General features: G+C 39.6%; 1 protein-coding gene across 2 annotated transcripts in view; it reads right to left on the bottom strand.

Moving 5' to 3' along the window:
* Positions 1–1,257: 1,257 nt before the first annotated feature.
* Positions 1,258–15,782, bottom strand: part of LOC108696932 (sushi, nidogen and EGF-like domain-containing protein 1) — a 48,893-nt gene continuing 34,368 nt past the window's right edge. For both annotated transcript variants that reach the window (XM_018226636.2, XM_041569748.1), the window contains 6 exons: positions 14,616–14,740; positions 9,421–9,699; positions 7,456–7,548; positions 5,753–5,891; positions 4,039–4,092; positions 1,258–1,660 (listed from right to left, as the gene is read on the bottom strand). In XM_018226636.2, coding sequence (XP_018082125.1) covers positions 1,563–1,660; positions 4,039–4,092; positions 5,753–5,891; positions 7,456–7,548; positions 9,421–9,699; positions 14,616–14,740 — 788 coding nt within the window. In that variant the 3' untranslated portion in view covers positions 1,258–1,562. The remainder of the gene's footprint in view (positions 1,661–4,038; positions 4,093–5,752; positions 5,892–7,455; positions 7,549–9,420; positions 9,700–14,615; positions 14,741–15,782) is intronic.

The following is a 15,782-nucleotide window of genomic DNA, read 5'->3' as shown; positions in this document are numbered from 1 at the left end:
ATTACCAAATACACAAACTAACCAGACAGATAATGCTTAAAATAAATGTATTTGAAATAAATTTAATAAACATTTTATTAAATCAATAAAATTTTAACTCAATTTTATTGAGATGTTTGGAATACTGATACAAACCACTGATTTAATTTCAAATAAAATATCTTTACAACAAATTTATATCAAACACTTGCATAGTTATATTGTAGATAACAAAAAAAGTTACATTCAATCCCATTTCCATATGTTTTATTTACTAACTAATGCAAAGAGCAAAGAATTAGGGGGTTATTTACTAAACCTCGCATTTATCTGGTCTGGCTTTTTGGGGCAAAAATTCAAATTTTATGTTGGAAAAAAATGAATTATTGAGATTTGTTAAACCCGGAAAAGGCCCATGTCTGAAAATCCACCATCTCTGACCTGTCTAAGTCAATGACCGGTGTCCCTATCCCAATTTAAAGATATTGTGCTGGGTATAGAACACTAATCCGATGAATAAGGGGTTTTCAGGCAAAAACTCGAAAACCAAGTGATTCGGGAGAAAAGCCCCAAAAAATCATACAATTCAAGTTTTCGCATGATTTTATTGAGTGTTTTACAGATCCGAGTTATTTTATTAATAAATAAGGCAAAATCGGGGATGGCAGTTTTATTCAAGTTTTTTTATTGGAACAATGAGATAAAATCAGATTTTAGTAAGTAACCCCCTTAATGTAAGCATAGCATTACTAAACTTTAAACTGAGGAAGAATTCCCAACATTCTAAATTTTAGTACATATACAAAACTTTTCTGACTGTCAGGTAAGTTTACAATAAACTGGCAAATATTTCAATACAGATCAATGTGTGAGCAATCAGTGGGTTTTAGAGCTCAGTGTCATTTTCCCGACATCCTTCTTCACTATAATGACCCACCTTGGGAAGTCTGGTTTAAATTTTATTTGTGGCAGAAATTTGAGTGTGGTTTATTCATTATTTCTGGTTCTATGATGTGTAGGGATGTCGCGGACTGTTCGCCGGCGAACTTCGGCTGTTCGCGTCCGCCGCAAGTTCGCGAACGTCGCGCGACGTTCGCCAATAGGCGTTCGCGTCAAAATCGTTCGACCATTCGACCATTCGATCGCTAAAATCGAACGATTTTCGGATGTTCGAAGTTCGCGAACTGTTCGCGAACTGTTCGCGAACTGTTCGCAAATTTTGCCGGTGTTCGCGAACGGCGTTCGCGAACACATTATCGGCGGTTCGCTACATCCCTAATGATGTGTATGTAGCTATTGGGTCCTATTGTATAACATGGTTTTACTCGTAAATTTTATTTAGATTTACATAATTTGATCTTTTTGTTATGCATTTATTATATAGGAATTCGTTGTCATTAGAGTGTTGAAGGAAGATTCAGAAAACTCAGAGTTTAGCATCCTGTATAAAGGTACCAAGCCTGTGGCCTATTGCTTCTACATGGAACCCCTAGAAGACTTCTAGTATCCCTCTGCATATACATGTATATTTGACAGTAGCTGATTCATTTTCCCAACACCAATTTATTGAACAAAATTAAATGTCAAATTAAGTTTAAAGGAAAAACTATATACAAAGCAAATATATACACATATATTTTACAGGTAGCAAATGTTCCTTGAATATTTCCAGTTGGCGTGCCTGACATGAGAGAAACAAATATAAATATATAACCAACACGTACAAGGACATGGGTAATTAAAAATAAATAAATATAAGGTTATTATCATTGCCGGATATCACAGGTATATTACTTGACTTTAGAGTAGTGAGGGCTGAACATAAAAGAAAAACTATAAATACACAATGTATATTGCACAAGGACAAATTAAAAATAAAAATGTATAAAAAGTGCATAAAGTTCCTTGAGTCGTCTCAGCTAAAGAGATTATTTTAGCATCGTAATTGTTTTTTTTTATGTTTTTAGAATTATCTGTGTTTCACTTTCACAAATTTACAACTTATAGGAAAAAAATACTGCTGACACACCTCTTTGTTGCAAAAAGTCTTTCATTGCATAGAAGCTTAGAAGACGATGGGAGGGTGACATGTAACGGTGGCTGTGCCACACCAATCAGAGAATTGTAGTTTAATCACGTTCTTTGTCATGCCCTTCAGTTAAGCAGCAGCACATTCACAGGGCTCAATCTCCCAGTTTTCCATATGAAACTTCCCGTAACTGCACACTGCCAGGGCGGACTCCCAGGCACCCTCCTGGGCCCTGGCCAGCTCTATCCGGATCAGCCCCTCCACTTAAGCCCTGGCTGGCAGGATTCCCCCTGGGAACATTATGCCTACTCATTCCTAGTTAGGGTCATAGCTGACCATGCTAATTACTTACACTCTCTCACTTACACTCCATAGAGTGTACTATTATACCAATAGGCCTCACACTACCTAGGCTCAGTACCTCTTCCACAAGATGACTCTACTGCTGCAGTGCCCTCTGCTCATCTTGCTTCCTATGATGCATCTCTGATCTCACTTCCTGAAACCTTCCCTTATATAACCATCTATTCTCCATGCACTGGAGACTTTCCCTTACAACTGTTATCCTCTAGCTCCCCCCTAGTGTCCAACCTAAACATTACAACTGTTATCCTCTAGCTCACCCTAGTATCTAACCTAAACATATGTATTAACCATTACCTAAACATTTATATTAAACTAAATCTACCTAAATATTTTTAGTGTCACTTTTTAAAACATACAGTAAAGTTTTAAACCTTTGAAGGTGCTGTGATGAAAGAAACAGCACTGGGATTCTAGACATTCATAGATAACAATTCAAAGATTATTTTGGTGCAAATTCAAGAATAATACTGGTGCAAGCACATTTTCAATATACAGGTATACATACTAAAATTGCACCAAAAGAGACATTCATAGTTTAACATCACAGTTTAATATATTGTATTTTAATATGTTATATTTGCTATTGAGTGAACTTAAATCCACAGGTTTTTAAACCCTGGGTGCAGTCCTGTTGTCACGTTCAAGCAGGGCCGGCAAAAGAGGTGTGTGCCTAGGGCACAAAGCTTATTTGGCGCCAGGCACGTATTTCATAAGCAGCCTACCCCTAGTCAGCCACTGAAAAATGTTAAGCGGGTGCCACTCTCTGATGCAGGCTGTCCACACGCGCGTCCTCGTCAAACATTCAAGATTTATTAAGAGCAAAAAATTTTAAGCCAATTGGACTTGTATTAGCACAATTGAAACTATTTTTCAATTCTAGTTTTCAAAATTAAATTTGTCAGACTCATTGAAATTTTAGGGTACAGTTGTTTTTGTTAAGCAATCAAGGTGTTGAGTTTTTTTTTCCACTAATGAGTTTGGCTATTTTTTTTTTACGTTTTTAAATTCAGAAAAATCACAAAGATTAGAATTTTGATAAATCGTCCCTCCAGTTACAGTAGGGGTACAAATGCAACTGCAATTGTGGTTGAGCAGATTCCCCCACAGTCAGTTGCTGCATATGGTTGCAAGCTTTACTGGAAAAAGATATTGGCCTTCCTATATTTTTTTTCCTAATAACATTGGCATCATGCATAATTTTTGCTGTCCAGGCCAGTAAAATACAGATCAGGTGGCAACCCTAGTTGTGCGTCAACTTGTGCTGGCCGCCAGTGATGGGCTAGGCCGGCCAGGTACCCTAGGCAACCTGTTTGGTCACGGCGACAGCTGGTCGCATGCATGCGCAATCAGAAGATCACAGAAAAGACTTTGTTGCATTTCCCACTATATGTGCATGATGCAACAATAAGGACACAAATGGCATCTGTCTTGGTAAAAGCATAATTTCTGGTGCAAGCTTTAATAATGGCATCAGTGTTTAAATTAGTTTTAACTACTGATGCAAACCGCTAAGGAAACCCTGTAATTATCCATAGAATTTATTTAGAGTTCACAGAATTATTTGGCGACCACATCATGTTTTTGTGCAGCAAATTTCTTTTTGTGGGGATAAAATTGAATTTGTGATCATACAATGGACTTTGTGGTCATAAAAAGTTCATTACCGTTTCCATATATGACTTGACTCATAGTTGTTGTTGTTTGTTGAATTGTGGGTACTAGAGAAAAAGAAAAAAGGGTTTAATTTTATATTTGCATTTGGCATTAATACAATTATTGCTCCTTCCACCCTCTTGGTGCAAGGTGTTAAGTGAAAAATAAAAAGCACTTTGTTTCATGTTCCTGCTCTTTGCTGCTTTTTCCCTACTGTCTGGCTAGTGTAGGGACCTATAGGTTTAATATGTCCCTATGGTTTTAAATCCATACCCTTCATTATCTCCCTAGTTGCTGGGCAGATGCCCATGTATCTACTTGTTAATAAACATATTTGTGCTATTGGCTTAGAGGCCTTATGACCACTTTGTGCCACACTTTAGAGTGGCACATAGAGCTTGGTTAGGGGTGGATCTTCCTGTTTGGCTTCTGGTTGCTGACCCAGCTGCATGTGATCGAGGGAGCCTGGATACACCAAGGCCTTGTAAAGCTGTTCTACCCTAGAGGGACCTGAACCTCTAAAGATAAGTTGGGGAGCAGGGACCCCATGAATGAGGCTTAGCCAGAGACAGGTTGAACCTTTCATAGTACTCTCTAGGAGAGTAAGATAGTAAGGATAAAAACTGCACTGGTCCAGAAGTTCTTCCAGCAAGCACCACAGAGAGATCGGCTTCAGGCATCTTCTTTCTTTGCGAGTGCGCATGTGCAGTAGTGCAAAAGGAGAACTTTAATGAAAAAGTTGGCTATTTCATTCTACCGTGCATGCGTCTGCCTCTGGAAATTTGAAGAAAGAAGAAGAAGGAAGCGCATTGCTCTTTGGTGCTCGCTGGAATAATCCTGGGCGGGTGTAGTTTTCTGGTGTGGCCTAACTTTTGGCACCCCTAAGTAAATAGGTCTTTACTTCTCCTATAAGTGTGTACTCCCTGATCCATTGACTGATTGAACAATGAAATTGAACCATTACATTCCCCTCAATGTATCTAAGAATATATGCAGAGAATGCTTAGTGTTAATATTAAACCACCGTATAAGCATTTGTCTTGTTACTGATTTAGGTTCAGTAATAAACATGGGAGGCATAAAGGCTATGGTCGTTCCTACCAATCTGTTCTATTGGACACCCCAATACAATAAACCCCATATCCCCATTAATACACCAGGAGTCCAGGCTCCATGTGAAAATGTCACATTTTTAGTAAAACAAGTTTACAAGCTCACAAAAAGTCAAACATAACTACACCAATGCTTGCCAAAATGCTCCTGAGGAGTGACGGAACCACAGACCATGGCAGTCACCCAGCGCTGCACTCAGATAGACAAGTGAAAGTAAAGTGATCTCATTCCAAACCCGGACATCCCTGGGATATGAGTGGAATACCATTAACACTCTTGACTTTGGCAAGTGACAAATCTAACTGCTTTGACAAATACACAACCTACAGTAAGTAACAGTAACTGCAGAATAAAATGTGTTTTAGCATATTATCCTAGGATATGTGTTTTATAAAAGTGATATACAATTTGTAGTCACTCTCCTATCATTTTTAAGAGTACAGTATGAAAAAAATGTAACACCAAGGCAAGGCCATTGAATCTCCTGATTTATGGTAAATATGTTTCATAATTTAAAAATGATCATTAACCCAATGTAATCAGTCACAAACACTCTACAATGTTGAAAGTAGGAGTGTGGTGGTTCTTGAGATACTTCGCTTTCATACATACCTTCCACCTGTAATTTGTCTACTCGGAAAGCCCACCTCCCTGGATAATTAATGTTACTTGAGCTTGTCAAGTTGAAAACAGAGTCACGTGGATTATTTAATTGATAGTATTCTGAAGCATTTCCATTGTACAGTCCAGCCTGTCAAGAAAATATCACGTTAAGGAATAACCAGTTTATAAAGAAAATGTAAATGTACAATGTACTGTGATGTGAGACTAGCGATGGGCGAATCTGACCTGACCGGAAATTGTACAACAAAAATACACTGTAAAGCTTGGTGCAAAATTTCACTCATCACTATGTTAGACATTTTGTGAGCATTCTGAGAATTCTGACTGCACCAACTGAGGTATATGCAATATATTAGCACCAAGTTAGTTCTTGTTAGTTTCTATTTTATTTTACATATTACTTCATTGTAAGTTATACATTCTGTATAATATGTCATTGTATTAATCTTCTTATTCTGCATACTATTTGTTATCATATTGATTTTTATGGTTGATTGTGAAAAGCAAATAAAAAATTTCAAACACAATATATTAGCACCAGGTCTGATGAGAACTTTGCAATCCTTATTACATTGGCCAATTGAAGAGGAGCTTAGCAGGTTTGGACTGGGGGGCCCGGGGCCCACCAGGACTGCTGTCCAGGGCCCCTGTCCCCCTACTGTGATGCGCCGCTGATGCAGTAAGGCGCTGCTCGGCACGCATGCGCAAGTGGAGCCACGCATACGCGTGAAAGGTGCAGCTCGACACACATGTATGAACGGCGCTGCACAGTGCCAAAAAATTTGTCCAATCTGCCCGGAAGGGGCCCATGAGGGTCGGGGCTCACCAGGTATTTTCCCAGTGTCCCACCAGGCCAGTCTGACCCTGGAGCTCAGGCCTCCATAGGTTGTGTATAGTATGAATGCAGTGGGAGACCCACAAAATTGTGCAGTTCACATTTTTAAATCCAACATGTGTCCCTAAAATACAAAGGAAGCAGCTGAACTGAGTAAGGACCCCACACAAAAATCGGAGGAATATTCACTACAAAATCCATGTAGGGAGTGCCATGGTCAGAATGAAACCTTTGCAGCAGTCTGCTGTCAAATACAAGTCATCATATCGCAGTAAACCAGTGTTACTTTTATAAAACTATTAATGGGGAGAAATAACGCCACTTGAAATGATCTCTACACTTACTTATGTACCCAGCAGTTTAAAGGGGTTGGTCACCTTTAAATTAACTGTTAGTATGATGTAGAGAGTGATATTCTAAGACAATTTGCAATTGGTTTTCATTTTCTATTATTTGTAGTTTTTAAGTTATTTAGCTTTTTATTCAGCAGCTCTCCAGTTTGCAGTTTCAGCCATCTGGTTGCTAGGATCCAAATTCCCCTAGCAACTATGCATTGATTTGAATAAGAGACTGAAATATGAATAGGAGAGGCCTGAATAGAAAGATGAGTAATAAAAAGTAGCAATAATAATACATTTGTAGCAGTACAGAGCATTTGTTTCTTAGATGGGGTCAGTGACCCCTATTTGAAAGCTGGAAAGAGTCAGAAGAAGAAAGAAAACAATTAAAAAAACTATATAAAATAAATAATGAAGACCAACTGAAAACCTGCTTATAAGTGGTCATTAAATAACATATTAAAAGTTATGTTAAAGGTGAACCATCCCTTTCATTTGCCATCATCACAATTACTTACCGCTGCGCCATGTGACCACTGAATGTCCGCATAGTTAAAAAGAACAAATGAAAGAGTTCCATCTGTTATAAGAACAACCTGTAGTGTATTCACCTAGAGGCAAAAACTGGAATGAGACCCACACTCAAAAAAACAGTACAAACAGAACAGGTGTAACCTAAAATTGTGATGTCCCAGATGCATTGAGGGGCATATTTATCACGGGTTGAATTGAAAATTCGAAGTAAAAAAAAAAATCGAATTTCGAGCTATTTTTGTGTACTACTAGGGAATAGTCCGACTTTGAAAAAAATGATAAAATTTGAATATTGAAATTTGTACTGTCTCTTTAAAATTTCGACATTCTCTGTCTAAAGCCGAATTGCTGTTTTAGCCTATGGGAGACCTCCTAGAACCAATTTGGAGTCAATTGGTGGACTTTAAAAAATAAAAGTTTTTTTTTTAAAATACTTAAAATCAAATTCGATCAAATATGTTCTTACTTCGATTTGATTGATCGAATACAGCCTATTCACCCACAAAAACACACCAGTTTTTTTTAATAAATTTGGGTTTGTCTTTTTTTATTCGAATTTCGAAGTTATGGGAGTTAAAAAAAACTCCAGTTACTTCGAAAATCGAGCCTTGATAAATCTGCCCCTAAATGTCATTTTGTTTATCTTGTTGGTTTGGAGTTTGCAGGGTATTTGGATTATTTCATAAAGATTATTCTAAATTGGATAAATAATGGGTATCTGCATGGAAAACGTTCATTCTACAGCTGGTACATGAAGTGCTGAATGGCCAACCATCATGTGTATTCTATATTAATCTGGTTACAAAGAAATGATACAACATTGTCAGAAGGCAATTATTGGAGAGCTCCAAGGAGGACGTCACTTCAGTGAAAAAGAAAATACAGATAAGAAAATGAAAAATTATTATTATTAATTCTAAGGTAAGATAAGGGTTCTTATCTAGAAAGATTTTCCATCAATATGTCAAAACTATACAACTACCAGTGACAGTCACATGACTGGTAGTGATGGGCGAATTTGCGCCGTTTCGCCGAAAAATTCGCGAAATTCGCGAAACGGCGAAAAATTCGCGAAACGGCGCCGGCGTCTCATTTTTGATGCCGGCGCCCGTTTTTGATGCCGGCACCCATTTTTTTCGATGCCGGCGCCCGTTTTTGACGCGGGCAAATTTTTTCCGCGAATTTTTGCGGGCGTTTCGCAAATTTATTCGCTGACGGTGAATCGTGCAAATTTGCCGTGAATGCGCACCTGGCGAATATCTTCGCCCATCACTAATGACTGGTGCATCACAAAGAACCAGAATGGCCACCAAAAAAGTAACTACCCATCTATTTGTATCTGTAAGTCCCCCGCCCATATTATGTTAAAATACACACATGCAGCCTGAAATGCAAATTTTAATGTTTCCCTCTTTCACTTATTTGGTATAACTTTACTGGTTTCAATGGTATGTATGGTATGTATGGAAAGGGGAGAATGGGAAAAAAGTACAAGAGAAATCATTTATATCAAATATCAATAGGGATTAGGAAAAATAATTTTTTTTTTAGCAAACTACATTCTCCAAAATTCTCTTTTTCTTAATCCCTGCCCTTTTGGGAAAAAAAAAACCTGGGCAGATTTGTCAATGATCAAATCAGGAACCTTACAGGATAATTTGCTGAAAATATATGAAAGAATGGATCATGATACGGTATATAACTGTTAGACCCTTGAGTAACAACTAGTCCGACATAATGAATCCTATAAAAGACTATAAATGATCCATAAAGACCAATGATAAATCTTCCTCTGTGTTTTCCTTTTAAGTGCTGCAGGTCTGTGCCCCACATTCCAAAAATGAGAGGGTTCACAACGACCCGCATGTTGTTAGTTGATTGTTAATGAATAGCAGAACAGCTGAGATTATGATGCAGAACAGCTTCGAGAAGTAACATAAAAGTTATACCTGAGTTACAATTCCTAGTATGGATGTCACCTTGTCCCATGTCGCTATAAACACCCACTGGGCAGAAAACCTTAAGCCTGGAAAGTATTTATTGATGTCTTGCGTTGCATTGGCCAGGAGCCTGGGATCATTGCTCTGCCGGTAGTAAATATCACCCGATAATGCAATAGAAAAATCACCCCAAAACGGGGCAATAATAGGAAGGGAACCATCTCGAGGGATAACTGGTGATGCAAAACAGTTACCTCTATTGAAATCCAGGATTCCTTCCAGGCACAGCTGCAAAAAAAAGACATTGATTTATGAAATCTTTGGATAAGTGTGATTTTTGGCATGAAAGTTGGGCAAAGGTATATGGAAGACATTTATCTCCAAATATGTCTCTTGAGCACCCACTGACAAATACAAGAGGTCCTCTGCACTCAACCCATTATCAATATATTTAAGACATTGAGACATTTTGTGCATACTGCTACTGAAAAATGCCTTACCCTTTAAACAAAACATTGAGTGTTTGTCCATATATTACAATATATTTAAGCTGGCCAACTACACTCAAATTGCATCTGATTCATTGAGAATTCTATTGCTTCATTATACATTTTACACAGGGACTAAGTTTTACCTACAACTTGCTACTTTCAGTAAAGTAAAGTAAAACTCCCAAACTTGAGCACCCAGTGACACAGGCAAGGCGCAAGTACTTGCTTAGCTAAAAACTGTGAGGCTCAGCTTTAGGATATCTGAAGACGGATCAATGAGTGAGGTCTTAGTTTACCTAAATTACTTGCTATCTTAGAAGTCTAAATGCTATTGGTTGCAATCTGAGCTTCAGTCAAAGCCTGTGACATGATAAGGATCATTTTCAAAGTCCCTGGGCACACGTACACCCCTTGGTGCTTGGAGCACTTGCACCAAGAGGTGTGCTGCTCTTTGCAGGGATTGCATGACCCCAGATATGTCCTGTGCAGCTACAGATTGAGCTCTTTTTATTCCAAATGATTTCTTGGGGTATCACAAATGGTTTGATTTTTTTAAGGTGGTGTAGGGACCCATAGGTTTACTAATGTCCTTATGGCTTTAACTCCCTACACTTCCTCATCTCCCTAGTTGCTGGGCAGATGCCCATGTATTAATTTACATATCCCAGTTATTGGCCAAGAAGCTTTATGACCACTTCCTGCCGCACTGTAAGATAGTGCTTGGTTGGGAGTGGATCTTCCTCTTTGGCTTCTGGTTGCTGACCCATCTGGATGTTTCCAGGGAGCCTGGGTACACCACGGCCCAGTAAAAGCCATTCTGCCCTAGAGGGACCAGTACCTCTAGTGTTGAGTCAGGGAGCAGGAAACCCATGAATGAGGTCAGCTAGAGACAGGATAAATATATAGTTCTTTCTAGCAGAGTAAGATAGTGAGGAAGGTAGAAAGAGCAGCTTTGAGCATTGTAGCATGGAGTAGCTTCTCTAGGGTAAAAGATGTGTCTATAGTGAAGGGACTACAGTGGATAGGGTGTCAGGTTTTGATTCTTCTCCCTGACCATTCCAATGGGTGGGATCCGGTCCACTTTGAAGTATTTCTGCCTGGAGATGCTGTACTACCTTGACTAAATCTGCAGGGGAACCACATTCAACTGTCTCTGATGTAGTGTCCAAGCCTTGTGAATATCTGTTCTGCCTATGCCTCTTTGGACTGTAAATAACCCTGTGGATCATTTGTCTCTGACAAATAAACTGTTCCTCTTTTATTTCACTGTAAGAACTTCCTGGCATCCTTTCTTTTATCCTTTTATAGTATATGTGTATTCTTTTTATTTGTACAGTGCTCATTTGAGGGCAAAGCACTGTACAGCAAAACAATAAATTAGTAGTAACAAGGGGTCATTGAAATAAAAAGTAACAATAAGTGCATTATTAGAAATACAATTCACATAAATATAAAATATAATTACAATACAGATTAAGTGCTCAGTGTCAAGGAAACAAAAGGCTAGAGGACCCTGTCGCGTAGGGTTTACAGTCTAAATGGGAGGGTAACATACAGACACAATTCAGAGGGGTATTAAAGTGCTGTAGGTTACAGTTTGTTACACTGTTCTATAAGTGCCAGTTCCCATTTCAGGTGTTATCCAGGTGCTCCCAGAGGGAGTCTTTGAGTTTTGTTTTAAAAACACTGAAGGAGGATTCTCTCCGCAGAGATTTAGGAATGACATTCCAAATATAAGGTGTTGCAAAAGAGAAGGGTTTGATACATTAAACAGTAGTAGAAGTGGGGGGTACAACAAAGCGGTTTCTCTGAGAGGAGCGGAGGTTTCGGCCAGGATAATATAGAGAGACAAGAGATGAGATGAGTTGTGTGCAGAAAAGTTAAGGCATTTGAAGGTTAAGAGGAGGAGTTTATAAGTTATTTTTTGTTTTATAGGAAGCCATGATAAGGACATCAGCAGGGGAGGGGCCTGTACCTTTTGGATGAGAGGAGGAGAATTCTGGCAGCAGTGTTTAAAACAGACTGTAGAGGGGAGAGATGGCAGTTAGGGAGGCCAGTTAGTAGAAGGTTACAGTAATCTAGTCTGGATAGGATGAGAGCATGAATGAGCATCTTGGCTGTAGCAGGTGAAAGGAAGGGACAGATTTTGGCAATATTGCGTAAGAAGAAGTGACAGGTTTTAACAGTGGTGTTAATATGATCAGAGAAGGAGAGAGAGTAGTCAAAGATTACCCCCAGACAACGTGCTGAGTTGACAGGGTTAATGGGCATGCCATCAATAGAGATAGTAAAAAGGGGAGTAGTAGTTTCACAAGGAAACTTCAGGCGACTTTGGAAAACGAATCGCCGCATGTGCTTAGTGCAGGCGATTTTTCATTTTAGCCAGTGCAAGAGTGAGGGAAGCCGTTCGGGGAGATTGGTCGCTGCAAAGACCAGGCTATTAGTCGCCAGGCGACTAAATCTCCCCAAAACACCCAGTGTGACCTTACCCTTAGGTGAAAAGATGATTCGTTCAGTATTTGTTAGGTTTAGTGATGGGCGAATTTGCGCCGTTTCACTTCGCTGAAAAATTCGCAAATTTCCCACGAAATTCGCAAAATGCCGAAAAATTACGTGACTTTTGGCGAATGCGCAGTAGATCCATACCGGCGAAATGCTCCTACTGCGCATGCGCCAAAAACGCTTGTCAAAGCAGGAAGAAGATCGCTTGGGAGAAGATGGCGTCTGTGAACTCCGTGGACTGGACCTGCACAGAGGGGTAAATAACAAGTTAGGGGCATTTGACCAGCTGGACAGGTAGGCCAGGGGGGAGGAGGGAGGGGGAGCAACACAGGGGAGGGGGGAGGGGTTTTGCGCCCAGGGGGTTTCCTTCTCCTTTAAAGGAAGTGAGACTGGACCTGAAAGACTGAGCTAAGGCTGGAAGGTCAATGTCACGTGTATCCAGAACTAAGAAGAAGCAGGTGGGCATGGAGACTGAGAGATGGAAAATGTAACCAAATAGTGATCACAATGGGGGAAGGGTTAACTTTTAAAACCAATGAGTTTTTTTTTAGTAAAGACTAGATCCAGAAAATGGCCATCCTTATGAGTAGGGGTGTTTGTCCAATGCTGGAGCTCAAAGGAGGAGGATAGGCGGAGAAAACGAGAGGGCCATGGTTGTGAAGCATCATCGATGTGGAAGTTAAAATCCCCAAGGATGATTGCAGGACTGTCAGTGCAGAGGAAGAAAACAAGCCTGGTGTCAAAGTCAGAAAGGAAAGCAGCAGAGGAGGAGGCTGAAGGGGGTCTGTAAATGACAGCTACACGTACAGAGAGAGGGTTGAAAATCTGAAGGGCATGCACCTCAAAAGAGTTAAATGAGAAGGCTGGAGGAATAGGAACAAGTTGGCAGGAAAATGAGTTTGAATATATGTTGGTATGTAGCAGGGTCCAGGGTTTGGAGAGATATCCCCTGCAGCCTGCAAAAGTAGGTAAAAGAGGGAGAAGATGTGAGAAGAGGATTTGAAGTGACTACACATCCGCTTGTTAGTAACTGGGGGACAAAGGTGTTGCAAGAAGTAGTAAAGTGTATAAGAGCTGGAGTATGTGGATGGGAGCAGGGAAGAAGAAATGTAAATAGAATCCTAACAGACAATAGGAGGGTTAAAGGAAGTAACTACCTTAGGGAGCACCTACACATATACTTCACATTCATTTGGGGCAAACATCAAGTACTTTCACTGCCCTCTGTGCCAGAACGAGATGCCGAAGGCATCCAGCTCTACTACTCCATCTAGAAACATTAGACATCATGAAAAAGTACATGCATTTTGTGCCACTTATTTAACAGAATAACTTCCAGTTTTTGTCATTAGGTTGTGTAATTTCATAGGTTTGTTACATTTATCTCACAGATATTAACCACTAATAACTTTTTTTTGCCCCTAAAGGAGAACTAAAACCCACAAACAAATATAAGAGCAATGATCCAGGCCCTAACAGTTGTGCACAGCAGTTGTGCTCTTATTAGACATATCTTGTGTGTCAGTGGCACTGCACATGCTCATTGTGCTCCAGGCTGCTGCTGAGATGCTGAGCTTAGGAGTCGTGGGAAATCATCTATAAGAAATGAAGTTCATCTGTCATAGAAAATGATGCTACAGGTTTGCTGGTTATTAAATTCTGATGCTAATTGCACTGGTTTCTGTGCTGCCATGTAGTAATTATGTGTATTAATTACTAATCAGCCTTATATTGTGACATTTCTAGTCTATGTGTACTGTATATTGTGAGTGGGTCCCTAAGTTCAGTAAGTGACAGCAGCACAGAGCATGTGCAGTGAATCAGCAGAAAAGAAGATGGGGAGCTACTGGGGCATCTTTGGAGACACAGATCTTTACTGCTAAAGGGCTGTGGTTGCCTTGGGCTGGTACAGAAGCACAAAACATCATGTACAACATTTCTACCTACTTCTTTAGTTAGACTTTAGTTCTCCTTTAATTGCGACTTCTGCTTTTTATTCATATCAAAACATTTAATTCGACTAAAATTACCACCACCACAATACGCATTCACATTGGCTAATTCTCTTGCATCTGTAATTATATCTTTGTGACATTCTTTAGAGAACGTGGGTGATTTATACAGGGTTAGTATAAAAGTAACCCCTGCTATATTAACCCCCAGGTGTGTATTCCCGGAACAGTCAATGAATATTCCATATGTATAACTCACATAAAAAGAAGAATAGTTTTTTCCAAAGAGGGGGAACTTGACGGTGAGATTTGTTATTTCCACCTCACCAAAATTTACTTTTTGACTTAACTTGTCAGTTGCATTTCCGTATTCATACAGGACACCTAAAAGAATATGAAGGAGACAATATGATAAACACCATCGACAATGAGAATAAACCCCTTAAACAGGATCTAAACCCAACTCTACTACACTGCTCAGCCATTGATGGACTACAGATCCTAGTAAATGTAACATTGTAGTTTAACCCGTCTCACAAATCGTAAAATTTACTTTTTGTGGATAAAGTTACCTAGGCCGACAAAAGAGACCGATGGAACATATTCCCTTTGTTTCAAGATTTAATGTCTTGAGCCACCAAGATCAGGAAACATTGGGGAGTTTTAAGAGATGGCATTCCTGGGGTAACTTTCTTTGAACAACCACCAGTAATGTCATACAAAAGGAACAAAATGATCGTATCAATGTTAGTTAAATCAGATTTAGGGACTGTTAAGAACACCCAGAGTGTGTTGTGTCCAGTTAAACATAACACTTTCCCCTGTTTAGGATGCAGTTGCTGCTCAAATTGCCAGACATGGGATGTGAAATATCACCCACGGAAGGGTACCCCGATAAGGATACAAGGATATTACACCTGTGCTACATCTTTTGTTATATATGTGATAAAGTGCCCTTGCGTACTATTATGCGTGGGACAGACGAGCCAGGGGCGTAACTATAGAGGAAGCAGACCCTGCGGTTGCAGGGGGGCCCAGGAGTGTAGGGGGCCCAGTGAGACCCTAATTATTGAGCAATTTTAATATATCTTGGTAAAATAGGCCAACTTATAATATTTTGGGGCCCTAAATTGAATTTGCTATGGGGCCCAGTAACAACTAGTTACGCCACTGAGACGAGCCATTCCATAAGGGAATGAATAAGAGAACACAAATCAGCAATAAGAACTAAGAAAACCGAACAGGCTGCAGCATCCCATTTTGTGGAACTGTGTCATGGGGAACAACTGCTTAAATATCCAATTGTGGATCATGTTCCTAAAATAGGCAGAGGTGGGGACCGAATAAAAATATTACTAAAAAAGGAAGCCATGTGGATCAGGAAACTAGAGACCCTTACTCCCCAGGGGTTAAATAGGGAAAACGA

Source organism: Xenopus laevis, chromosome 7L (genome assembly GCF_017654675.1).
Source record: "Xenopus laevis strain J_2021 chromosome 7L, Xenopus_laevis_v10.1, whole genome shotgun sequence".
NCBI classification, from domain to species: Eukaryota; Metazoa; Chordata; class Amphibia; order Anura; family Pipidae; genus Xenopus; species Xenopus laevis.
The sequence above is the reverse complement of the archived record's forward strand: the minus strand, read 5'-3'. Positions and strand labels throughout refer to the sequence as shown.